The following is a 27,619-nucleotide window of genomic DNA, read 5'->3' as shown; positions in this document are numbered from 1 at the left end:
TTGAAGCTATACCATGTATTTGTAAATAAAATAACTTAACAGAACAAGATTACAGAGTATGATATAAGCCCTTTCAGAATGTTTTAACTACAAGTCGATGTTCAGTCTATTTTGTGAAGTTTTAAACAAATATCACCAAGGAATATTTCCATAAAACACATTTTTAATGCTTTTTTAAAAAGCTTGGACCATATACAACAATTTCAGATGAAAAATTCCACACACACGCATTGGTTTGGTTACAGCTTCGGGGGTCAGTGCAGCACAGTGCAAGTTTCATTCACAGATAAGATATATGAAGTAGGTACAAGTACATTCTCAAAATACAGGATGTGATCTAACTCTCAGAAACCCTTTTCCCACCACCAAAAGGTGCTGAAAAGCAAAACATATGGAAACCAAGGGGAAAGTACACAAGGAGATGGACTCTTTAATAAGACAAGTTAATATTTGACAGCTGAAGAAAGGGGAAACAATTGGATAAGGAAAAAACCAATTGTTAGTCACTGGAAGGTATGTACGAGGGAGGTTTGGACTTTGATTCCATAGAAAAACTGAAACTAGCAAGTCTCCACTCCTAAAATAGAAATACCAAAAGGTACAAAAAGTAAGCACTATTAACGCAAAGTGCCTTCTCAGAACAGCCCATTTTCCCTGCTGCAGGGTCCCCACTCCCTCATCTTTCAAGGAAAAAGTATATGCAACTCTTTATTTCCACTAGTCTTTCAATATATACAATCTGGCAATTTTACAGAATCTTCCTGGTCCCAAGTCTGTATCAAAGTGATTTTCCCTTTGTGTATTTATTTCCAAGTAGAACAAATACTCTTCAGTGCTTCTAAAATAAGCCATATTTTGAGAAATTGTCTAAGCTAAAAATACTGATGCAATTTTCACCTGAAGCAATGTCTTGCAAAGTATGAATGTAGAGTGCCTCTCTACAGATGCTAAGTGCATCTTTAGCTACCAGAAATCTCATGGAGGGATACAGCTCTGAAGTACTCTGCTAAATTGTATTAAAAAATATGACTGACACTTTCAGCATACAGAATGGGAGACTAGTGCAACATGCAGCATTGATTGTTTATTCAATAAATACTTAACCCAATTATTGCCAACCAAGGCAAACAGTGCAGAAATTGTCATTTATAGATACAAAAGTTACATTTTTTTGTATAAAGTCAGTTGCTACTATAGCCATACAACTATTTCAAAGAGGTTTTTCTGCTTCAAAACTGAGGTTATCATTATAAAAATACAGAAAACATATATTTGGGGGTTTAACATGTCTTTGCAAGTGTAAATTCTGCATGTGGGAACATGACACTTCTGTATTCAAGAAATTAAAGTGAACAGTATGATAGAGACATTTTCTGCACTGACAATTTCATGACAGTCCTTAAATACATCTTTCTTGGTCCCGGGTATACATTTAAAATGAACTTGCATCTCACATTTATCCTGAGGTCAGCTGTGTAAAAAGGAAAGCCAGTTTTACAAGGATACTTGCAGGCTTCTTGTTCAAAATATGAGGTTATTTTTAATCAAGCCAATAAAACTCCTGGGGGGAAGAAAAAACCCAGTACTCTCACCAGTGTTTTAAGAAAAAAATTTGTGACATCTTTGGGAATTACTTCCAAAAATATGTAGGCTAGCACACCCAAATGCTGTATCACCCAACTAAAATTTCAGTATGCATTTGCCAAATTTGAAACTTAGAAACTGTTCTGAAAATAAAGTATATAAATCCCCATGAAGAATCTCCCAAGTTTCTCATCTCAAGATCCCAACCTACAACACAACTTCTGCAAGGAGAGAGCTGCTGAAGCCTGTGGGAATCTGCAGAGTCCTCAGGCCTGCCTGCACAGGTGAGGACATAACATTTGGGTGTCCATCATCCAACATGGGGTGCAGCTATGACCTTGTCAAAGCTCCACTTTGAACACAGCAGTTATTTTCAATAGCACCAACAATCTCTCAGATACCAGCATTCAGGCAAATACAGACATAAAATGAGTTTGTTTCTTCCTGAATCAGCACAATTGGTACAAGGCACTGCTTGGCATAGGAAGTCATAAGTAACAACAAAACCAGACTTCCCAATTTTTGCGACATTTAGGTTTGTGCACTGGATGACTTTGTAATTAATTGCATACCATGGCTAGAAAAATAAAACAGTCTACAGGATTAACAAAAACATCACCATCCCGTGCATGCTCACAGTTTTCATCCCTAGTTCTGAAAAAACCCCACATAACATACCAATGTGAAACATTAGAAAGTATGGGTTGTTAAATTAAGAAAGTACATTTCATTCTCCAATCTTCCAAAAAAGTCTAACCTAGACACAACTCAAGTAAATGAAGTTGGAAAATATTCTAATAACATTTGCACCAGTCTATCCCTGCAGAGGAGAAAAAAAACAACTATTGTCTAGAGAATTCATAGATTGAGGCACATTGCTGTTGAAGATATTCAGGCATATTTCATGGCTAGAACAGGATTTCTCTGAGGAACCTCACTACAGACTTCCCCAAAAGCAGCTCCATATGGTTTGAAACACAACTTGCAACACATGGAAAAACATCTGGTCCTTAATCGCTACTGTCTTCATCATCATCATCATCAGATACATCATTTAAAGATGACTTAGGTGACTGGCTGTAGGAGTCTGACCTAGTGGACTGACAAGCAGTCATCTCCCCCGTAGAAAGAAGATCGTAGCAGAAGTCGCAGATTCTCACGGGCTTGGAAGACTGGCTGGGGAGCAGGAACCTCTTTTCCGAGCACGGCCCGCACACGACAAAGCCGCACTTGCGGCAGTGGTGACGACGGTTGACAGGCGTAAACTTGGCTTTCTGACAGCGCATGCACACCGTGGCTTCCGAGTCCGGCACCCACACGGCTGCGTGCTCGTTGCTAGGGGTCTTCCCACTTTTGGAGAGCAAATCAGAAACACACTTGTTTATGTGGTTCATCCACTCTGACTTCTCTGTAGCAGTGGCAGCATAAACCGCAAAAGACTTGGTTGGTGTCTTGATAAGCCACCCATTCCGTAAGTCTCCCTCATCCTGGATGGAATCAATAGTGACGTTTTCCAGTGGGATTATGTGCTGTTTGTTGTATTTCTTCTTCTGGATGACAATGTTACCATAAACAAGAATGTCGTTGAACAGGAAGAACTGCCTTGCTTTGGGCTTCTTCCTACACAGTTTTGTTAGGACTCCCTCTCCGATCAGAACACGGCCAGGAATAGTCAGGGGTTGACCAGCTGCTCCAAAGCAGTTTTCCACGATACTTATTCTTCGAGTATTCGCCTCGCTGTTTGCCAAGCGATCCACCATCTTTCACAAGTATCCTAAAATCAGGAAAAAAATTTTGTTATTAGAAGAGGACTGAATTCAACAGCAAGCAGCCTCCCCCAAGGAAAGTACCAACCCCGCATTTCTTAAAATATCTAACAGGACCCAATGGCTGAGAGGCATTGACTTGGGCTAGATTTAAATAAGTATTAAGAATTTTTAGCAACTGATTAGTCTTTTTTCCAAAAGCAAAAATGTTCTATGCAGCTGACAGCTATCTTTATCACACAGACAGCACCTACAGCACTGCATCTGGGAGCCTCCAGCAACAAACTAGTTCCTCTTTAGTAAGGCTACTGCATCCTGGTTTAATGCTCATATTTCTCTGTATATCCTCCTGCACCTACTCCAGATAGCAACAGGAAGTATCATCCATCATTTCAAATTCTAATGCTACAAAAACATCAAGTTAACTGAGCAGCCTGGAGATCCACATTAGTTGTAACACAACAAACAAATTATATAATTGCTGTTCACATAGGAAACCACACTCCCCAAACTAGCTCACTACTGCTCATTTTTTCCAGTTTGAAAACCTCAAATCATGAGCCAAAACCATGAATCTACCTGCTGGAAACATTTTGTACAGGCCACAGCTTGCACCCCCCTCCACTACATCTGCTCTCATGGCAAACTCTTAAGCCAGGAACAGGGCGTGAGCTGGTGGCTCATCACCTGCTTGCTGCTGCCTTCATTTTGCAGGAGTCCCACAGTCCCTCCCTCCTCACCTACATGAACCACATCTGCATCCATCACATTCAGGCAACTTGCACAGAGGATAAGCCACACAGCTCACAATTGCTCGTGAGAAAGACTAAGTGACCCGCACCAGCTCGAAGTTTAAAAAAGATTACTTTTTATTTCAGCAAGTGCTAATGAACTCTGTGCTCCAATTACAGATTGAAGCCCCACCCTGTTGTTCCCCAAGTAGCAAATAAGATTTTTTTCTTGTGCGAGATAGCTAAGGCATCCAACAGGGAACTAAAATTAAGAAGTCACTATAGTGATTCATACCTTGGCAAACCACTCTTCAGCCTCTTTTGCCCTGGAGTTTCCCAGGCAGAAGTCTGGCAAAGGCAAATCCCGCCAGCCTGATCCAGATCTGGTCCCTTCAAACCCTTTGTGAGTACAGCCATGAACCTGAACTGCTGTGCTTGAGGGAGCAGTGAGATATCTGGCAGAGGCAAGTACTATGGACAGACTTTTTCTCAGCACGCAGAAGACGCTTCCCCATGCCTCGCACGGGGCTGATGCTCACAACAACCCTTGCTACAGCCACAGCTTTGAACAGTGAAGAAGAGCAGAGCAGCAAATACTCCAGTGCCTTCTACCTGTGCTTCACAACACAATCCCAGGTTGGGAAGTCCTCTACATCACTTACTTCTTTAATCTGCACTGCCTGGCATCAATACAGCATCAGCCTACAACTGAGAGGAAACTGGGCTGAAGTAAGGCTCAGACCCGATGCTGCTCAGACTCCATTGCTCTGCTACAACCTGATCCAGGGAATCTTCTTCCTACAAATCAAAGCACAGATACTTCCTTACAAAACAAGGATGAAACATCTCACCAGGCCTCATCTAAATAAGTATGCTACCTGTGGTCACACACATTTTATTGTAAGTTGCTGCTTTGAAAGTGGAGTTTCATACTAAAGTAGTTTGACAAGTGAGCTTGCACAGATATAACTAGCTTTTTTAAGCTCTGCATACATTATCTTGTATCAAAGTCTGACACTTAAGACAGAAGAACCTCTAAAAGTTATTTCTCAGCACTGTTTTTGACTTTTCTTTACATGCTTCACAGCATTAGTTACAATACATGAGAATTGTGTTAACTAGTTTTATGGTTAGGAGAATTATAAAGCCACCAAATACAAAACAATTTTCATCTGCAAAAGGTGAAGACAAAATACAAATTGCCAAGTAAAAAGTAGTAAGAAGGGAATGGAAAAGAAATTAGGAGCTTTTTTATGTGTACTTGCTGCTGTCCTAGGCTCCAAAATCAAATTCAGCTGCCTGAATGCTGAAGCCCAGGATCTGGAATGATGGTTAATTGCCATTAACTGCGAAATAACCATTCCCATTAACAACATTAACAATATAAGAGAAATCAACAGCCTTTGCAAACATCAAAACTGAACCAACAGCCCTTCAAACTTAAAAAGCACGGCCTAAGTCACAGAGTCAGTCTAAAGTTATTTAGTAATCCCATGCTCTCCACAAAGTGGAAAAGGACATCAGTCATCAGAACGCAAAGCAGACAGCCCAGAAAATACCTTTTTCTGCAGGTACAAATCCATATGCACCACTTATGAACTTACACTTTTATACAAGTTATCAACAAGTTACAGAAAGTTAAATGCTTTTGGTAGTCTGCAGGGGGGAACACTACTCCCACCCCACCCCCACAAACACAACCATACTGAAGGGTTTCAGTGAAGCAAGCTCTTGCTGTGAAGTCACAGCCACCTGTAGGAAGCAGTCGCTGCTCCACAGCTCCAGTTCAGCCACTGCACTCCCCACCAATAAACTGCAAACTCAGTTCAAGGCCACTGCAAAAGCTTTCAAAATACAAGTCACTGGGAGAAGAAAACAAGGACAAAAAATGCTAAAGGTTTTAATTAACTGCTCCCTAGGACAATTTAAGAGAAAACAACTCCAACCAGGATCGTTTATTAATCATCATGGCTTGAAATCAAGAGACATGGCTCCAGAACTTCTGCCTAAGACTATTTTGAGCTTGTTGTGAAAATAATCACTAACTGGCCTTAAACAAGAATCCTGGGAAAGTTAAAGACTATTACGAAAGACAAGATAAATTGCATCTCTTCTAGATTGAAACTTTTTCCTGTGATGGATAAACATTCCCACCTGCCAGCCTCAAGGCCGTAAATGCCAGAGACTGCTGCTGCCAATTCCACCTTTCCAAGGCATTAATTGTATTTTCCCACACTAACAGATTGGACTTTTTAGAATAAGCATTCAGATATTTTTCTCTTGAGTTTTTCAAGAAGTAAAAATTAGAAATCCATCTGAAATCCTATGCACACTAATGCTCAGACACCTTCACTAACTAGCCTCTTCTAAGAAAGGAAGTAAGTTCAGAAATGGACGGGAAACTATCCAAAATACATCCTGATTACAAATAATCATAAAACCTGACAAAAATAGAAATACAAGAGAAGACATCCCTAACTGACAGGACCAAAAGTTACAAGAAGTGCACCTCTTCCTCTCATGAGCACACTGACCAAGGAGATTTAAATTAAATATTGTTTGGACACACAAAGGAACTTTTAATCCCAAGATGTCACAGTCAAAAAGCAAAATTATCAATTACCAGTTTTTAAAAATTACAATCTTGTCTTAAAGCATATTCAGATCTATTGTAAGAGATAGCAGATCATCATGCCCTGGAACTGGGTGGCAATATCCTCCTCTCTTCCAGCTACACTTTATTCTGAAGTTTCTACTGCTGGCCACCATGAGAAGCAGATACTGAATTACTGCCCTGAAGATGCAGGATGTCAAGACCTGATCAAACAAAGCAATTCCTGATTGATGGCAAATTGCTGAAAACATACCCAAATCCTTCCTCAAGCAAGTGAGGAATAAACCAGAACTACAGGCTTTGAAATAAAAGGTCAGACAGATCACTTAAGGGGAGAGTGTCTTATAGTTTAGTAAGACACTTATATAGTCTCAGTTCATGGATGCTGTGAAATCATTCACACTTCTATCATATGTGACTAATTTCACACTTCTGGCACACAAACTCCTAAAAGTCCTGAGGCCTTTATGCAAGGGGGACTCCATTTGTGATGACTGGTCCTCACAGACATCAGATTCATGTGCTGTGTCCAGACAGCAGCACAATACTAGCTGCTAGTCAAAATATTACAAAACCTGTCCCCAAACAAACCAAAAGAACACAAACAGATCACTTTGTAAGAAAACTAGCTACAAAGAGCTACTTCCTAAGCAGGGTTTAGCAGCCTTTCCAAATAAATAAATCTCAACTCTCAAAATGCTGCAATACCTTCAGTTTGTCCCTTTCACACACACACTCTTAGTAGCTTTCATGATGAAAATGCTGAGCAAAGGCTCTCATTTCCATGGCATAATATGCTATATAAAGTGAAAAAATACTCATGACACAGAAAGCCCCAATGCTACTACAATATAAAGAACTGGTTTTGACATTTAAGTTATTTCCACTTTTATTCACAAGAAGCTTCTAGAGAAAGAACAAATCTGTTTTCAAGATATCAAGATCTTCTTGCTCCTCCATTTCAGTCTAATTTTACACTTGTATCCTGTTGGTGAGAACCACCACCTCCAATGTGATCACACAACAGACATCACTGAAATTTTTGAAGAACAAGTTATCCACTTACCTAAAACACAATCCATGCTGAGGAAGTCATGCACTTACTACAGTTATTAACATTCCAAACTACTCCAGCAGGAAAATAATTCTATTAGGGTTGCTGCACACTGACAAGTCATTTTCCACATAATTTTTTCTTTCTGCCACTGTATCCTGGAGACCAAACCAATGATCTCCCAGGACTCAATGCTTCTAAAGGTCTTATTTAAAACAGAACATATTTCATATGCTAGCTCTGCTCGTGATAGTGGCCAGACTAAACTGCACAGAATTGCTGCAGCTGAGGACAGACATAAGGAGTCAACCAAAAAGAATGCAACCCTGACTGACATAGTTACGCCCAATTCACTACCGGTACATTAGCACTGTAGCAGTTAGCATTAGCACCATAAGCAGAACCACAAATAACAAAGGTTCCGGAGGGGAGAAATGAGATGAAAAAGCTGTTATGGCACAGTGAGGCAGACTGCATACAGCTCAGCACAAAACGTTTCCTCACCCCAGCTCAGTGCATACTACCAGCACCAGCACTCCCTTCAGGCTGTAGGACAGACACAAAGGGTGTGCAGGAGAGAGACACAACCCAAATTCCCAAGTTTCTTCAGCAAGGCAGCAGAACCGGTAGTGTTCCATTACTTCTGCCTCGAGCAAGAACAAATCAAGTCCAGTGTACAGTCCCTGCTAACAACTGTTAATTAATAAGCATCTAATTTATAGCATTATTTTTCTTCAACACTCCTTCAAGGGAGAAAAATATTACTGGCCTTGTTACAATTGTCAGTTCATCTATCATCATCTTTGCTATTAGGCTGTTAACAACTACATTTAACACATTGCATTAATACAAACCAGGCAGTCTGTATTTCTCAGAGCCATGGTATCAGGACACAGTCAGTTTATCCATTCCTATGAATACTCATAGTTAAGGTGACAGCTTTAAAGAAAACAAAGCATATTTAAGCCGCTGCAAAAAGCACAAGAGCTCAGAACCAATCACAAAGAGGCCCATCCACTCCTAAAGCTGCAGCAGGATCCTGGATGTTTCAAAGCCAGATTCAGTAGCACACGTCCAATAACAAAGTGTCACTAACCACACCATCAGAATGGCCAAGTGAGATCTAGATATGGGTGCACTGAAGCAAATTTAGGGAATAGAAAAGAGTTAGAAATGGACGAGTAAAAAAAGGAATAAAGATAGAAAAGGCAGAAACAGCAGATCTAAAATCAAAGCACGTTATACGCTGCCACCCAATAAACTTCTAAATTAGCCAGTTCTCACACCTGCACATACAATGTCAGCAACTATGCTACACCACATACACTCAAATTAACCAATTCTCCTTCTTACCTAAAGGTAATATATATGCTTCATTAAAGTTTCTAAGTCTCTTAATAGCAGGCAAAAGTTACAGGTTTAATCAGGATTGACTCCACGGCTTTAAAGTTCTGAGTAAAACAGATATTTGAATCAGAAATTCATTTTACTTCCTTAGACTTAAATCACACATATTAAACATATATAAAAGGTACAGAAGAGCAAAAAAATTTTTTGCAAGACAGAAACAAGTAAATTGTAAACCAAAGACAGACTAGAACTATCTGCAGACCAGATATCTAATGTGCATTAAATGACTGGCTTGTAAAATGACTCATTATTTGGATTCAGAGAGGAAAATATCACTCTTCCTAAAAAGAGTTCATCAGGTAGAATCAGTCATTTAGTTACACAGAAGTATTTTAGCAACAAGTTTCAAATAATTATTATATATTATATTATCACATCAGACTCATACAATTTTCCTCTTTCACTTTACCTAGGCAAGGAAGAAAGGCTAATTTGAGTTACAGTTGCATAAACACCAACAATTAAGTTACCCAGAACCATCATACATCCCTCACTTAAAGCTCTGTCTGAAACAGTAGTATCACTACTTTGTGTGGACAAACTTCCAGCTATAAATAAAGGCATCTCAGTACTGTTATACAAGATGGTGTCCCCTATCAATATTATATATATTGCTCTTAAGAGCAACATTTGACATTTTGCACTACTACCAAGTAAAACACAAGTGTAAATTACTGAAGTACAACCTGTCAAAGGAAAGTTATCCATGTTTAACGTGCTGAAAAAAGTTTTAGTGTGGAAAATTGCTGAACTAAAATCATGCACAGCAAATCTGATACAAGTGAGAAGACAAATCAGCATGTTTTAAATCTTACTTCAGCCTCACAAGTTACACCACCTACCCTGCATCCTTCAGTACATCCAGAGAAGGATGATACTGATGCCTGTCCTGGCTGGCAAAATTACATTTTCTGTGGACTTAGGTCTCATCAGCTGTAATCAGAATCCAAGCATTCAAAAGTGGCACAAGCCACCTTTACGGTCCTTGACAGGTAGGGCCAATAACAACAGCTGGATTAAACATAATATAGAAAGAGGCATTTAATTAAACTTTATTTCTATAATTTAGCACGTAAAATAAAATACTGAGGAAATTAAGTGTTAAGTATCCATCAACCCAATTTTTAATCTATTAGTATTTAATTCAATTTACAGTTATTTAAATACATCTGTAACAATTAACTGATGGCTTTTTTAGTGTTAATTATATATTTGCATTACCAGTTGCTTTTTATTAAATACTAAAAAGACCAATTCGAGCATGAAGTTAAGCCACAAAAATATTATGTTGATAGGAGATATGGGTATGACAAATGTTTTGTAAAGGTCTTATCACTGCTAAGAGCTGACACAACAGCAACAACTAAATGCCTGTCCTGTGCTGGAGCTAGGTGGATGGTATTTAAAACATAAGACAACAACAGTCACTTAAAGAGAAATAAAGCCTTCTAACAAGCAGTTCTCTTAATGATCCTCCTCAAAAGAGTATTCCCCAAACTTCTGTATTTAACAAACAGTCTTGCTATCACTATCATAACCAGCTGGTAAGCATATAGAGGATAACCCTGATATTATATCAAACACATATCAAGTGCAACAAAAAGCTTCATTGCAATACTGAAAAGAAAGAAGACCAGAGATATTAAAGAGACTCTATCAAGATAGAGATGATAGCAGGAAATGAGGCAATAAGATCCCTCTGAACTTCAGCATATTCTTTATCCAGATAAACACTTTTTACTGACCTGGTTTATGGCTGCAGTGTTCAGAAAGGTACTGATAGTGGGACAGAAACTTTGACTTGATTTACAGACAAAAAAAAAAAAAAAAGCCCAAACAACCTTTTCCTTATGGCAATGTAAGCCATTGAATCTTCGAACCATTTCTCACACCCTTAATAAATACTGGTATTTAATAAAGGCAAAAAAGCTGCAAGATAAAACACTAGGAAAGATCATGGCAACACCAAGGTTACTTCAGATTACAGATGCAAAGATGCTTGCAACACTTTATTCTGAACACTATAAAGAAACAGTGTAAGCAGCAATCAGAAGCACACTGGCAGGAAAGAGGCTGTTACTGCTGACCTCTCCCAAGTGTCATTTTATGATTCTCATGATTTTTAGGATTTTCTATTTGAATGCATTTTTTTTCTTCCCCCTGCATTGTGCAAGCCTGTGGAGCAATGGCTCCACTGTGGGGAAACACAGATTAGCCAACTCACCCTATTACTGGTATATCCAGTATGACCCAGCAATCTTAACCCTTCATTTGTCTCAACCTGTTGGCCAGTGCTGTGGCATCAACCACAGAAACCATGCCGGAAATATGTTAACAGCAACCACATTATTTCATACTGTGTAGCTTGTGAATACTCTGCCTTGGACAAAACTTTAGAAACCTTCAGATTATTCCTGAGTCCAGCATATAGTCATGTCCAACTACATCATGAAAGCAAATCCATGCATTTGTCTGGTTGGATGTCATCATTAACCTATAATTACTATAATGAACCATATGACAGTTCATACAAAGTATAATTAACTCTTTTGTTTTTAACTTCTGCACATGACTGTCACAAAGCAAATCCTACTAATATTACTCTTAAAAGTACAGTGTAGAAATTTTTGTCTTAACTGGCTGACATCTTAAAAGTTTAGTAATTCTTTCTACAAATTACAGTTAATTTTTGTAAATTCCAATTTTTATCTTACAAGCAAGAACTCTTTCACTTTAGTTCACCAGTTGTGTAATAATTGCTCATATAATGTAAATAATTCTAAATGTATAACAACAACCAAAACCCCCACTTTATTATCAAATCTGCACAACAAGTGCATTGCTTTTCAAATTTGCATTATCCAAAGGAGTTAGGAAGTCCTGAGTTAAGATTGCCTAGAAAGGCCAATTCAATCTTCAGGACAGAGATCATTTCTAAGGAAATCTTTCAAGATATGTCCTTATATTCCCTAACCCACCCAGAAGCTCATTAGGGTACAGAAAGCTATTTTTAGCAAAAGACTATTTATTCTGCCAAGCAGCATATGTATTAGCCGAGTAAGAGCAGAGCAATGCTGTTTTATATCCAGGCTACCCTGCTGAACAATCACCACACTCCTTGAGCTGCTGTATGCAGGCAAAACCACCTAAGTTCTGCACATCAGCTGCTCACAAGGTTTGGTATTTAACACCATAAACCTCAGCTGGAAATAGAACACCAACTTAACCTGCCTGTAAACAGAAAGCCCAACTCCCACAACCAGAAGAGTTATAATTCCAAGTAATCACAGAGGAGCCACAAAGAAAATAAAGGGATGCGGAAGAGGGCTGTCCCACCAGACATGTCTGGCCTGTTTTAAACCTGCCCTGCATGAAGGATCAGAGGAAGCACCTTGGCCACAAAGCCACGTGCAGGAATAGCAGCACCACTGCTCCAAGCAAGAAACATGTGGCACCCATGAAAGAAACAGAAACCCAGAATTACTGAGTTCAAAGCTGCTCCCACTATCTTCTGCTGCTTGGAGAAAACATGAAAGATGGAAATGCAAGCAGTACTAAAGGGTTTGTACCACAGGGAAGTACATGATCAGGAGGCCTCAATGCACTCCTAGACCAATTGGAAGGGGTTGTATTTCCCTTCTGTCCCCTGCAGCACCAGAAGTCATCCCTGAATGCCTCTTGGGGAGAAGATACCTCACTGCAGAAGTCCAGGAGGAACATTCTTGTAAGAGGTCCAACTTTTTAATTAAGTCAGCTGCTTATTACCACTGTCAGGCTTCTATTTACAATAAACCATGGTAGCTGGTACTGTTTTTGTCTTCTGGCATGATCAAGTGATCAAGACAGAGCTGCTGCTGGGAAGAAACACATAATTCTTCATCCCCCACCTGGCAGTCAGTGGGTGGAACAAACAGAGCAGCTATCTAAACTAACTTCCCTGTGTCCTTACCCATCTCTTGATAAGCTGAGCATTTCCCAAGCACCTACACAGGCTTACATGGCTTTGAGCAGCACTTCAGGAGCTGAGGTGCTGTCACATTTAGATGAGGAAATTCTTAACACTGTTCAAGATGTGAAAGAGAAGGTTGCCAGCATGAACATGTGAAATAACTAGAATTAAAGGAATTGTTATAAAAGTAACCAACCAAAAATATACCCCCCCCCCCCAAAAAAAAAACAACCCCAAAAAGAAAACCAAAAACCACCAAACCACAGCACACATCCAAAAACCCTGAAAGCTTGCATTCAGCAGAGATGAACAGGCAGGCCTGATCCACCATGAATAGTGCTCAACTTTGATAAACTTGTCTCTGAAAGCACAAAAAGCATGATCCAGGCAACTACAGGCACAAGAAATACTTGCAGCTGTCAGCATGGGGATAAGTAAAAAGGCTGATATTTTGTATATCTAAAAATTATATATTAATAAACTACATAACACAAGCGTGCCCTTTAAAATTAATTAACCAACAACTGGCTAAAAAAGTCCAGTATTCAGATCAAGTTTTTGTTGTCATGGGAGAACACCTCAGTATTTTGACCTGCCATCTGCAGGTATTTAAGAGCACTATCAGTGGTTTAGCTTAACTTCTGGTGCTAGCAAACTGCATCTTTCGTTTTAACTAAAGCACTGGGGACATACACCAGAGTACAGTTTCAAAATCAATTTCCACAGAGCTGAAGTTCATTCTGAAGTTTTCCACAGTTCTAAGTAGATAAAAAACATCAGAAGAAACATAGCCAACAGATCAGGCACCTTAAAAATGTGCCTGAAGAGTCAAGGGCAGAGGGCAGCAGCCTGGGATCCTGCTCCACTTCAAGAAGCTCCAGGAGACACAAACCCCATCTGCTGAGTCGGTGCCTAAAAGATCACTTGAGCAGGCAGTGATACCAAACACTGGGATGCATTTTTCTGTTTACAATCAAACGTTTTCCTACTCCAACTGTTTAGCTGTTTGGAGAGCCTCTCCCACAAAATGTTGCTCTCCATTTTGGCAGCAGGGACTCACCCCTCCCTTCCAGGCTGCCTGGACAGGCGCCGGGTGCCCCTCCCATCCGATACGCTGCTTTTCAAGGAACAGCTTAACTGGTGAGAGCCCTCTTCGGCAGCACCGGGCCACACATCTGGACAGCTGGGCTAGCAAATTACTTGACAGACACACACACTTAGCATTAAATGGACATTGGGTGAGAGACATTTAACAAAACCAAAAAAAAAAAAAACAGCCAAAAGGACCTGACCAATTTCTGAGCTAGAGCCTACTTCAGCTTTATCAACCCAGTGTAACAAAGAGAACCCACGCATCAACATTTTAAGTTTTAGAAAAGACCTATTTAAATTCTTTTGAGGAGGGGACACAGCATCATTAGTACAGAAAAGCACAGATGCAGATGCAGCTGCTCTACAAGAACTATTGCCAAATCCATCTTGCAAGCAATTTTCTAAAACCAGATTGGCTGCGTGGTTTGTTGTTGTTATGGATTATTACAGAACACACACATGGAGCTAACTTGTTAATGGCTACCCAGACCTCTCAGTCAGTGTGAAAAAGAGGATTTGGTTTCCAGTGACTGAAATAAATTGTATTTTTCAGCATGCTTCTTGCAGCGACTTTGACAAGTACAGAACATTCACAGAAAGATCTCTATGCATCTGTAAGACATAAGTATACATTAAAAATAGCACCTCCTGGATGTCAGGGCACCTGCTTGTTTCAGCACCTGAGAGCTACCAGACCAGCTACATGTTCCAAAGACCTTCACCAAGTTCACAGAATTTACTTTTCCTTCCCCCCCCCCACAAATGCAAACCAGAGACATGCTAGCCTGTTCAGTGGCTCATGCATTTTTATTATGCACAGGTACTTAAACAAGACAGTTAAAAAAAAAACAAAAAAAAAACAACTTTCTGTTATAAGTCCTCTTCAATTCACTTTTATTACCATTATGAGAGAAGTTACTGACTTCACTAAGAGTCTAACAAGGACTAGAGGACAGGTAATAATTCACAGCATGACCAAACTACAGAGAGTAACCAAGTAGTCAGAGCCTGATGAGAGCCATTAATTTTCTACTAAGTACTACAACACAACAGGACTTTCATTTTTAGCAAACCATGTTTAAAAGAGAGCAAAGTTTTCCCATGGAGTCTCACAATTCACAAGCACAGCAACATAACATCATTGCCATTTCATTTTTATTATATCAATTTTTTTTACCTGCATGTGTCCTTTGAATCCTGTTATAGGAAAAGAAGCTCCACAACAAAGAGGTTTCTTTTATCAGCTCAGTAATTTTAAGCATTTCCACAAAACTAAACAAGACAAGCCAAGTAACAACACTCAACCTTCTCTTCTCTAAGCAGATGCAATCATCTCAACTTTCTCCTGCTCCTGACCCACCTAAACTAAGAAATTTCTACTTTAAGAGGGAACCCTAATAATATATTATACTGTAGAAATACTTTCAGGAGGCCAGGCAGCTGATTGTTGACCTAACAGGATCAGAAAAAACAATGCTGGAGCACATTTTTAATATTATAGTAGGAAAAACAGAATATACAGACATACTGAACTCTTTCAAATTCTTCACTCCTTAATTAAAAAAAGATCCAAGTAACTTCTACCATTAGTTCACCAGCAAGAACGGACTAAGGACAAGTGTGACTGGTTGCAGGGAATCCTTCTCCTACTATTTAAAGCAAGTTGCCCAAATTTGTACCAAAAATGGCTCATACCCCAGTAACCATGTGCAGGGCTAGCATCAGGAGATCCCAGAGGTGCATGCAGCCAAAACACAGCTTAGGGCTTGGAATCAAACTACATGTAATTTTCACAAAGCTTGACAACACTGAAGTGCTGCAATCATGGACCTGTCACTGCTGATTCCTAGCAGTATTTAAAATATCTTTATCCAGCATTATTTACAAGCACATAAGCCAATATGACAAGGCTTGAATTCTCTTTCTGAGCAAGGGACATAAGACCTTTCTTATATCAAATGCTGCTACCTGGTGAAAGATGGATGAATGATCAAGGTCTAGAAAACCGACATCTGACAGCTCTTGATAAAAGCCAAAAGGAAAGTTATAACAATGATACCATAAATAAAATTTGTCCATCTTCAATGTAACCAGCTTTTCAAACATAACCTGTGTGTTAAAAGGGCAGTTTGCTTGCCTCGATGCTGTTAACCTACATCAGAGAGAGGGGTGGAGGGGTAACTAATCACTGTCACATCACACACATCTTTCAGAAGTACTCTGAAAATCACTCTCAGAAGTTTTACATTACCAAGTATTGACAGCTAAGGCAGGAGAAATTTAAAGGAGAAGGAGAAGGGTAAAAACAAGGAGTTATTTCCTGAAATAACCCCTTAATCACAGCAGCTTACTGTAGGTGATGGCCTTCCATGCATTCAGTGGCCCTTTTCCCTTTCACCACTTGTCAGATGTGTTTGATTTATTTTAGTTATATGAAAGCAACTGGAGTACAGACTATACAGAGGACAACTGGAAAACTGCACAAAGGTTTGCACTGAAGTTAACCTGCACAAGGAAGATGCTGGCAACCCTAACGGATGCTGTATGGTACGCTGTTAATTTGGTTAGCAAATTATGTGTATGCTTTAGAAATGCAGATGTTAAAGAACATGCTGTAACTTTTCCTTTTTCAGAAGGCATACCAAGCACTTAAAAGCAAAACAGTTACCTCTAGATGATATGCTGGAGGCACAAGAAGCACTTAAAAAAAGCTAAAGCTGCTGATACAAAGATCCTATTTATCACTATTTAGCAGCCCCCTGTGTCTGTTTGAATCAGTAAAATTTCTCAAGAGATTGCCTCTCAACACAGTAAATAACTGCTTGCATGCCATCTTATTACATTCACCCACATTCCTACAACCCCCATTACATTGGGGATTGGAGGGCAGGCTGATGCAGCAACAACATTCCTGTATTGGAAAACCCTAATTTTCAACTGGTTTTTTTTTTCTTTTGGCACACGTAGCAGGATCTTGGAACAGTCTGACAAATGCCAAAATCCTGCTACATTACATACACAATATGCTTAACACTGTTTTACTGTAAAATAAAATGATGCAAAGAGGAAAAAATAGAAACTCACTCCCTTTCATTTCATTTTTAAAATACTTAAATTATTTACAATCACTAATAAGCTAAAAAAACCCCAGCCAAATGAACAACAACAACAAAAAAATCAAAATCTGATTTTGTCCAAAGAAGCAGTACTCTTACCTATGTATGCAAGAAAAGTCAACAGTGTGCATTTTTGACTGTGTAGCATTAAAGTGGTAGGCTGAAAAACATGCAGTACTCTTGTTTTCAATAACACTTCTGCACAATAGTATTTATTTTCATAGAAGGAGAATCTTTGTCCTACAAGTCTCAATCAAGACACTTCTCATGTGCAAAGACTCATTTATTTCAACCAGACTACTCTTGCAGCCCTGAATTTGCAGGACTCTACTTGCTAACATAATAATTTCTTACAGTTCACAACAACAATAAAATAATCTTTAGTAAACATATTCTACCACACCTATCTATAGAGTAGTTTTTCACCCCCCTCAACTATAAAAGCAAATCATGAAGACAAAAGTTATCCTACAACAGCGAACTTGGAACTTGCAGCATTAGGGAAAAAGTTTTAAATACGTGTTTCTATTTCAGAAATCCATATTTGCCTGTACATATTCTCTTTTGGAATATCATACTTTCATCCAAATACTGATTTAGTTCATGAAAGTAGTAAAATATACATGTATAAGCATGATCTATAACATTAAAAAACCCTCCAAAAATTAAATGGAAAAAGTAAGCCTGAATAATAACACAGCTTGAAATAAGTCATTAATGTACCTTTACAATTTGAAGCTGTACAGAATAAGATTTCATTTCCTAGTACAAAATCAAGAATTTGTATTTCTTACCTATCATCATCTAAGAATCATATTAGTTGCTAATACTGGGATTTCTGTATTTGACATCACCCATTAATAGGTGCACTTTAAGAACAAAAACAGGCATGCCACTTTATTTGCTAGGACACCACTTCCAACATTTTATCTAACATACATTTTCAGAAAAATCAGGTCTGCAAGTACTAAAAAATTCAACTCTGCCTTATCTATGTGCCATGCCTTGACCCAAAGCTTTCATTTAAATACCTCTAGCCCTCTTTGGTGAAGACAAGCCACTAAAAATGCTGTAAGTATATGAAACCAGTGTTTGTACTCTGCCATAATTGCACTCATGGGGCTTTTGGCAATGCGCTGTCATATCGTGCCTCACCTGAAATTGCACTTCCATCTCTTTAATGCTCTGAAACTATCCTGCATCCACTAACCAAGTGAAACTTAAAACCCACCACAGCTTTTGAACATAGCAAACATTTTGCCAATGATAATTTTTGCAAACTACAGGGCTTTAGGATACTATGGATAGATCCTTCTGTCACTCTGGGGACATGTCTAATTACGACTGTCAAAGCTCAGCCCTTGATTTAAGGGAGACAGGACAAAGCTCTAACTGAAAAATTATTTCATCACTGCATCTAATAAAAACTTGCTTTTCAGGTAAAAAGATGCTACTCTCTTTCTACAGAATGCAACAGAGGAAACTGAACCGGCTTCTCCAGCTAAAAATTTCTACACACCAGCTTTCATTTAGCATTTAAGGGACTTCCTCCTCTATGTGGGCTTCCATGGAGGGCAAAACTCAGACACACCAAACGGCACACAGCTGATCTGCATTCAGAAGGAAGAATTTGGGACTCAGGCACACAACACTTCACTTTCACTGTTGTTTTCAACAAAATTGGTGGCACTAAAACTCTTGGGAAAGTATTATTTAAGAAACTGAGCTGATATAAAAGACATTTAAAAACAGCGGGATTCCTATTACCCACTGGATTAGTCAACAGTATTTAGATTAGAGGCTAAAAGCAAGAGCACTGCCTTCTGAGCTAAAACACCGGGTCCGTTCTGCATGCTGATGACTGCACACAAAGCAATTAATCTGCAGGATCTCAGCACCGATTACACTGCTGTCCTTAAATACTTCCCTTCTTTCAGACAGGCACCCCTAAAATAATTCAATATACCAGTATCAGAATTCAAGATCAGAATATTTAAGTTCTCCTTATTTCAGGAGAGAAAGAGGAATTTGCAGTCTCAGTTCTGAAACAGATTCCTGTGTTGTGGGTCAGGCTTGAGAGTCACTTTGCCTACTGTATTAACCTTATCTGACCTTAAGCTGTTAGGCACATTGAAGCTTCAGATATAGTGTTTCTCAAAACAGCATCAACCCTTTCAGTAACTCGTAGCACAGCCTGAGGACAGCCTGAATTAGAATTTAATGATGTTTCTGGAACCACTTGCATCAATTGAGCCAAAAGACAATCCTTGATCTCTGGTTAAGGATATAAAAGGTCCTTTTGGTTATCAACAACCACTGTACTGATGCTTCACGTCGAAACTCGAGTTACAGCTATTTCCCTCAGTAGGGACAAAGCCGATGCCAGGACGTGCTGCTCAGCAGACTCACCCATCGCTTTCTTGCCGTGATGAGCAGTTTTGCCATTTATAAACATCGGTGCCTATGAACATAAGTATTTCGAATGAGGCGAGAGGAAAAACATGCAGCTGTCTTTTCTCGAGCTACTTTCAAAAAACAGCTTATGAGCCATACGTATCTCTGGCAGAGCAGTTAGAGCAGTTACATTGCCCTCAAAAACAGGCGAATTTCATAGAGAAAAAAAAAAGCACTTTATGCTCGCAGCCGCACGACTCGCGGTTCCGCTGTTTTCTCACAACAGTGCCAACACTTTTCAGGCGACTCGCTCCGAGAACGACACGGAGTTTCACCGGGCGAGCGAAGGGTCGGGGGGAGCGCGGCCCCGCCAGCCCGCCGGGGCAGGAAGCGCCCTCCGCCCGCCCGTCCCGCCGCCTCAAGGCGCCTCGGCGGAGTCACGAGTCGCGGAGTTTCGGGCACTTACGTAACGCCGCGGGGCCGCCGCCGTTGTTGTTTCTCCCCTTTCCTGAAGACGAATTCGTTTCTGAGACCCCCAACTCCCTCAGTGCCCTGGGACAAGCCAGCGTCCGCCGCCGTCGCTTCCTTCCCCAGGTCCTGCCCGCCCCGCCGCCTCCCTCCCTCCCTGCCGGCGGGACGCGGCGCTGCCCCAGCCCCGCGGCGGGACAGCGGAGCCCAGCGCCGCCTCCCACCGGGGAGCTCCTTCCCCCCCCCCCGGGCAGCCCCCGGTTCCCAACATGGCCGCGGGAGAACGGCCAGAGTCCCGGCGGAGAAGGGCTCCGCAAGGAAAGTTTCCCTCTCGCTCCCCAGCCGGCCCCGACCCAAGCCGATCCCCCAACAGCCTGGAACACGGCCGGACAGCGCTGCTCACCCGGTACACCCCGCTCCGGCCGCCGCCTGCCCTATTCGCCGCACGGCCGCGGTCATACACCCCGCGCCGGGGGACGGGCTCTGGGACACCGCCCGGCGGGGCGGGGCCGCCGCCATCTTGGGCGGGAAGGAATAGCGCCTCGGCCGTGAGCTGCCCCCGGAGCCGCCCTGAGCGGGAGGGAGGGCCGGGGGTGGCTCGGCCCATCCCGACCCTGCAGTGGCACCTCGTGGACGACGCGTGCTCCAGGCAGGACAGCTGCCTCGTGAGGGTGTTTTGTAGAGAAGTTCTTTGTGGATGATCCCGGGTTTGTGCTCGCGCCTGTGGCTCTATGCTCGCCCAGAGGTAATTCAGGATCGACACGTTTTTAACCACCTCTCACTACGCAGCACATGGAAGGGAATTAGTTACATGCTTCAGTCTGAAGAGTTGCAGGTCAGCCTGGAGAAGCTATGGCAGAAGGGCTGTCACCAGAAACACTATCAACACAAGGAGCCCCTTCCACCTTCTGTGTCAGAATTTTTTGTGTGTACACATTCAGTCATCCAGAGCAGTATTTTCCAAATCTAGCCGGCTGCTCGGCAGCTCACCTGATCCTCTAGGATTTCCAGCCGTTGATGGATGCTGTCAGGGAGGAAGGGTGGCTGGCAAGGTTCTGAAGAGCTGTGGAGCAAGGAGAGGTAAGAGGGTACAGCACCATTAGCTTCCATGGTGCTGCTCTGATGCCAAAGTCTGCGCTGGAAAATGGCCCAATGGGCTTTTTCTTTTTTTTTTTTTTCCCCAAGAAAATTTCACTTACATGGAATATGTCAGTTTCATTTTTCAAATTTAACATTATTGAGCAATATTGTGGTTGGCTTTTCTGGGGATTAAAAACAGGTAGTGGGGCTTTCCAGTAGTAATCATGAAACTGCTGAACTTTCTGACTTTCTGCTGAATTTTCTATCCCAGCTCAGACAGGGTCACAGATAGGCAAGAGCCACATCACTGAGCTGAGTTTCTCCTGCTGTGGAAGAGGCACACGGGAAAGGGAGCAGGACATGGAGATCTGAGCGCCCTACAGCATGACAATCTGGTCTTCCACTTCTCCCTCAACTCCATCCAGTGTGTCAGCCTGAGCTGTCGTGTAATTACTCCTAATGCACTGATTTATATAAGGTGTGGGCCAAGCTGTTTAACATGAGTTTTTTGGAAACAGCTGCTTGTGGCTTAAGCCACAAATCTCAGATTGTGTGCAGCAGGGTGTATTTGGCAGGTGCTTCATGTGTAAAGAATTCGGGCACAATATTTAAATTGGCTACAAGTGTCTTCATTTTGCGACTTCCAGTTGCAGAGACACCTTCACACCAGAGGATCTTTTATGTATGGGCTGGGATGGTTCTTGTGAACCAAAAAGATCTCTTTGTGTTGTAAATTTCTGTAGATTTAACTTGTCCTCTAAATCAATTTTCTTGGCATCAGATGGTTAATTAAATTTTCTTTCATGCTTACAAATAATTTTGTAACACCTAGTCAAGTTAAGATGCAGCAGAAAGCTGGACATAGGCTAAGTGAAGCAGTCCTAGTGGTTTTGCCTGTGTGTCTGTTTTAAGTCTCACCATGAAGTGCAAACTGACATTGTTTTCTGAAAGGTTTGTAAAGTGTAACTAACAGCAGTGAGATGCTTTTTCTACCATATGTAGTCATGGAAAATCAGCACAAGGCCTTAACTCAGGTTAAGAGAAGAATAAGTAACCTAAGTAATAAGTAACATAAGTAACAAGTTGTCTGAGGAAGGCTAGGAACTAAAAGTGACTTGGTGTTATCATGCCAAGCAACTTTAATGCTGTGAAAGCCTACCATAATTTTTTTCTGTTATCTTCCTATATCTTCAGAGTTCTTTTTTTCCTACTGACTGGGATTTTTTTTACTCTGTTTAGCAGGAGGGGAAAAAAAACCTGAAAATGGTCTCTTTGCAAATCCTCAAACACTTCTTCCTGAGTATCTATAAAAAAAGTAAATATTTGACCTAATTTTTAAGTAGTTTTCAAAAACTGGGCTAAATGCCAGTAATTCTTCCTTTGTATTCACTATATCGAAATGTCATACAGATCATGTGTGTCAGTTTCAATGGGGTTTTTTGTATTTATCTGTCTTTGCTCTGACATGTCAACTTTGTTAGTACTGCAGAAGCAATCTTGCAAAAATCTGGCTGTACAGAGAAGATGCATAGAAGGCAAAGGATGGGAGATCATGGGGTGTTCTACTGGAAGACATAGACATGAATTTATTTTACTGTTTCCCTTGGAGTGATTATTTATTTGTAATTTTAATTTAGCTGAAAAAAACTTCTTCCAAATCATAGTGTAGTCTAAAATGACATTTATTTTTGGTGTCTAATTATAATCTTACTGCCAGTTATGCCAGAGCTGTGCTTTAAGGGTGGAGGAAATATCTTCTTCAGAAAATATGAAATAGCAGTGATATGCTGCAACACATGTCTTATACTGTGCTTCCAGAGTTGCCTTAGGCTTTTTGAATGGACACTGTTTACACACAGCTGTATCAGAGCTTGCATTTTCACTTCAAATCTTCACAGGGATCACATGAAAATTGAAGCAAATCTGTCTGGGCTCGAGCCAATGCAAATAGTTGTTTCAGGAAAGATTTTTACTTCATCATGTCAGTGAGACATTTACACTATTTATGAAAGCTTCCAGTAATGGGCTGTCTACAACTCCCTTGGCTTACAGGTTTCTCTCCAGCAATTTGAAAATTGCTGTGAACATTTCCTTTGTGTTGACATCAAAATTCTGATGGAACCTTATTGAGGTTGCAGCTTTCTTTAACATATAAAAATGCTGCAAAATTTTCAGCAATGTTGAATGGGGTTTTTTTAGTAGTAGTAAAAAGTAGTTTTAAGAAAATTAAAAAGTAATATTTAAAAAATTGATAGAAACCAGCATATATGTAGGTTCGGAGATTTACTGTGAGGTAAGATTATCCTTTAAAGGTGTCTTGCCTTTAAAAGCTGGAGTTGGATTTTTTTTCCCTTGGAGTTTCATGTACAATGGAAGTGGTCATGGAAGACCACTTGTCTCTCCCACAAACTGTTTTTTTTTCAAACACCAGTTTGAAAGCATCAGTTTTACAATTGATAGAAGTTGCCACTAGAACCTTGCAGTGTTTGTTTTCCTTGGGCTGGAATAAGAATATATCCACTTCTTAGAGATGAGTACCAGCTGAGTTCTGTGTTACAAAATGAAATTATTAGAGATTTAATTATTAACATTATATATTCTTGGTCAGCAAAATTGTCATGGTATATTGAAATGGGATTTTAAATGCTTTGCTTTCAGTAACTTTAAAAAGTATTACAAACAATGAAAAGAAAATCTTTGTCTTTTGCTTCTTTATTAAACGAAATTCATTTTGAAGCAGCAGCATCTTGGTTTTTCTAGCTGATGGAAGTGCAGAAATGCAGAATACCTTCCCAGCTTTAGATTACTTCTTCTTTATCACCCACCAAGGGAGACCAAACCCAGAAATTTAAAGCTATTTAAGGGGCAATTAAATGCTCTACTCTTGAATCTTGCCTTTTGTGAAAATGAGAATGAATATGCAGAACTGGTGATTTCTAAGTTATCCTGGTCTCAGCTTCTGCACTGGAAGTTTCTTTGGCTCCACTGTGTTGTAACCACCCCTGTTGGTATGTCAGAGCTTTTGGATGTGTCCTTCTGGAATGTTACTATCTTTTCTCAATGTTTTGTACATACACATTATCCTCTATATGAATTTGCTACCTTGTTGAATTGTGAAGGAGCCCTTTTTGACTTTTCTCACACTTGAGCTGTTACTGCTATGTTATCCATGAAGTGTTTGGCTGAGGAGAGGAGTGTGTTTTAGGGATGGGGGTTAAAATAGGCACTTTTCCATTAAGATTTTTTCTCATGTGTTTTTTTAGGGTTTTTTCAATTGCAGAGATTTCCTATTTTATGGTACACCAGAGACTAGAAAGACTCTGGTAGCTTGTGCAGTTGCTAATGAATGTAGCCAGGGTGATGGGGAAGTAATTTTTTTAATGAGAAATGGTGTCAACTGCCTGAGTGAATGGGTAGGAGAATATGAATGACAGTTTTGTTTATTATTTGAGAGGTATGATTGAAATATGCCACATGTTCTGTCTGAGTTGTAACTAATTTTCTGTGGTCAAGAAGAAATTTTTTCATGTTTTGTCAGGTCCTTCCACTGAAATGGGATTGTCAGTGTTTCCTTTTCCATTGGGGTTTTGGGGGGGCTGGAAATCTTGGGATGTATTGGGAAATATTAATTATGCAAACAAGAAAATTTTGCAAAGCACCACCATCCCCCTCAAAAAACCCTACACTAACCAGTTCCAGTGCTCTTGTAACTGTAATGTTTTTCATGTATTTTCCCTTTCATACAGTGCTGTTTTCCTGATGTCAGTGTTCCTGTGTTTTCTTTGTAGGCCTACCAGATGCGACCTTCAATTGTTTTCCTGGATGAGATCGATGCTCTTGCTCCTGTATGGTCCAGTAAACAAAACCAGGTTCATGGGTGGCTCATGTCTTGTATCTGTATAGAAGGTGCTTCCTCTTTGTTAAAAGAAGACCACAACTTATTTAACTTGATGTGACACCTTCATTTAACCTGAAAAGTAGTAATTCAGTGCTAGTGAATTTCAAATCATTTTTAAATGAGAATTGAAAACAATTCACTAAGCTTGAAATCAGCCCAAGGTCTGTGTTATCTGTATTTAGTATCTTAAAATGAGTCTTTTGCAAATCAGCATCTCATCATTAAAAGCTTGTCCTTTTTGAGGGATCAGTGGAAATGGTTATGTGGAACTGAAGAAAATTTCTTAAACCAGTGAATGAAAATTGTATTTTTCTGTTAGCTCAGTTGTTGGAACACTTCTGGCACTAGTGGATGGCTTTGCCAGCGGAAAGGTTGTGGTAATCAGAGCCATCAGCGGACTGGAATCTGTAGATCCTGCTTTACAAAGACCCGGACACTTGGTGCGAGAATACCACTTCAAGTTGCCAAACAAAGAGGTCAGAACTTCAACTCAGCCTTAGTGCTTTTGAGGCAAAGTCCATCTTTATAACAAACACCTGTAACAAGGCAGCATCACAGGGCAGTGCAAGTTTCCATCAGCAGTGTCCAGCTTGGACACCAGAGAGCTGTCTGGAGACTGCATTTACTGTGGAGGCCAGACCTGGTTCTGGATATGTGTGAGTAAGATGATTCCAACAGGTAGTTATTTCTCTGATAATTTTTGGTTTTACTGTGACCAGTGATGGAAATAGGCTGCTGCCAGACACCAAAATGTTTAAAAAAGAATGAGTTCATGAATTAATTATAAAGTATGGCTGTAGCATCTTGAAGGCAAAAAAAAATGTACACACAATAATTTCTTTGTAGTAACAAAAGTTTTGATCAAGGCTGGTGCTGGAGCAAATCAAGTGTGTTGGGCTCTGATGTTCTTGCTTGTATGTATTAACAGAGACTTGGACTAAGATGTAAAGCACACTGCAAGGCTTGGGAACCTTCTAGCTCATTGGCAACAGCTAAGCAAGAAAATGGATATGTAGCAACCAAAAAGTTTTGAGATGGGGATGGTGTGTGGGGAACAGTGTGCAAAATTGAAACCCTGGTTTTGTGGTTTTTCTCTGGCTATCGCTAATAATTTTTAGCACTTTCTGGAAAAAAAAGATAAAAGACTTCTTGAATCGAAGGCTAGTAAAAGTGCATTTCCATAAAGATCTGCACTCAACCCAGCTTTCCCACACCAGCACTCTGTGTCTCTTGGGACTCAGTGCCTGCTCCAGGGGGCAAGCATGGAGTAACAAGGGTGGTCTGAGTCAGGGGGTGTCCCTGCAGCCTCCTCGTGGCTCCAGTCCCATCCTGTCATGTTCAGGCAGTACATGAGAGGACACTAGACTGAAACTATCACTAGAAGCTGGAAATTAGATCAAGGTGCTCCAGCCCCAGCTGTCCCTGGACAGGGACAATTCCTGTCCTTTCTGTCCATGAGAAGAGACAGTGCATGGTGTTAAAAACCCACTATGGAATGGTCCTGGAGGGACTGGGAGAGACTGCAGGCAACCAGGGAGACACAAGGTGTCGTAGGAGCTTCTCAAAGGATGCTGATTCCAACCCAGGGACCCTGCAATCCCATGCTACATCCCAACCTACTACCATCCCCCCCATATACTCACCCCTTTGGGGACCATACCTTGCAAGTCCATCCCAGCACCCTGTGCCTGCTGAGCCAGCATTCCTGAGACCCTCCCACTCAACCAGCCCTGTTCCACTACTGTGTCCCTGCCTTAATCAGTAAATGCTGGACTGATGCCAGAGGGATGTGTGTTTCCTGGGTGTCCCCATGCACTGGCTATGTGTCCCTTGGTGTCAAGTCAGTCAGAAAACACCCATGTCTTGATGGGCTTGGGTGTCCTATGGATCTGTATGTCTAAAAGTAGCATGCATCTCCAGGGATGGAAGAACTGATGAATGAGAAAATACTTAATTTTTAAATCATCATTCCATAAAGTGACAGGATTTCACCTGTTGATCATATTTTTCTTTTTCTTTGTTGTTCTTTTGTTTTTTCCCCATGTTTGTGGTTTTGGCGCTTTTCCAGTTCTCTTCCATTTCCAATGTGTTGCTTCCTGTGCCGCTGCTGCTCCTTTTTCTTTCTCTTTTTCTTGCTGCCTTGACTCTCTAGAGCTGGCACTGCTACTCTGCCTTCCAGCTTGACTCTCTAAAGGCTGAGGCTACATTAATCTGCACACACAAAATAAATTATATTAATTCAAACAGTCACCATTTCCCCGGGTTTTTTTCCTCCCAAATTTGGTCTGGGTTCTTTTTTTTGCCTCTGCATATGCTTACACCAAAACTTCTTTCAGCTGCTGACATAATGCCTGACAACACATGAAAGGTTCTGCTTGAAGGCAGGACAGCTGCTGCTTTGTGAGTGTAGAAACACCAGAAGGGTCAGTCTTCTTCCACGGTTTCTAGCCTATGATCTACCAG

General features: G+C 40.6%; 1 protein-coding gene and 1 long non-coding RNA gene across 7 annotated transcripts; one reads left to right on the top strand and one right to left on the bottom strand.

Moving 5' to 3' along the window:
• On the bottom strand, positions 1-20,718 carry PLEKHF2 (pleckstrin homology and FYVE domain containing 2). 6 transcript variants are annotated; one of them, XM_059864096.1, is made up of 3 exons: positions 20,582-20,696; positions 4,744-4,879; positions 1-3,358 (listed from the first exon to the last, which is right to left on the bottom strand). In XM_059864096.1, the coding sequence occupies exon 3, from the start codon at positions 3,342-3,344 to the stop codon at positions 2,595-2,597; it is 750 nt and encodes a 249-aa protein (XP_059720079.1). In that variant the 5' UTR covers positions 3,345-3,358; positions 4,744-4,879; positions 20,582-20,696; the 3' UTR covers positions 1-2,594. The 6 variants fall into 6 exon arrangements, with proteins under 6 accessions (XP_059720079.1, XP_059720070.1, XP_059720089.1 ...); XM_059864087.1 differs by lacking the exon at positions 4,744-4,879 and adding an exon at positions 19,726-19,777 and having other exon boundaries at positions 20,582-20,674; XM_059864106.1 differs by lacking the exon at positions 20,582-20,696 and adding an exon at positions 20,177-20,297.
• Positions 20,687-27,404, top strand: LOC132336520 (uncharacterized). Its single transcript, XR_009488885.1, has 2 exons — positions 20,687-21,258; positions 25,047-27,404. It is a non-coding gene; the product is annotated as an uncharacterized LOC132336520 (long non-coding RNA).
• Positions 27,405-27,619: the final 215 nt, after the last annotated feature.

The sequence above is a fragment of the Haemorhous mexicanus genome, chromosome 1, assembly GCF_027477595.1.
Source record: "Haemorhous mexicanus isolate bHaeMex1 chromosome 1, bHaeMex1.pri, whole genome shotgun sequence".
Classification (NCBI taxonomy): domain Eukaryota; kingdom Metazoa; phylum Chordata; class Aves; order Passeriformes; family Fringillidae; genus Haemorhous; species Haemorhous mexicanus.
The sequence above is the reverse complement of the archived record's forward strand: the minus strand, read 5'-3'. Positions and strand labels throughout refer to the sequence as shown.

Bases quoted from the DNA above. Each gene is read 5' to 3' on its own strand.
- PLEKHF2 (XM_059864061.1), bottom strand. From the start codon at position 3,344: ATGGTGGATCGCTTGGCAAACAGCGAGGCGAATACTCGAAGAATAAGT.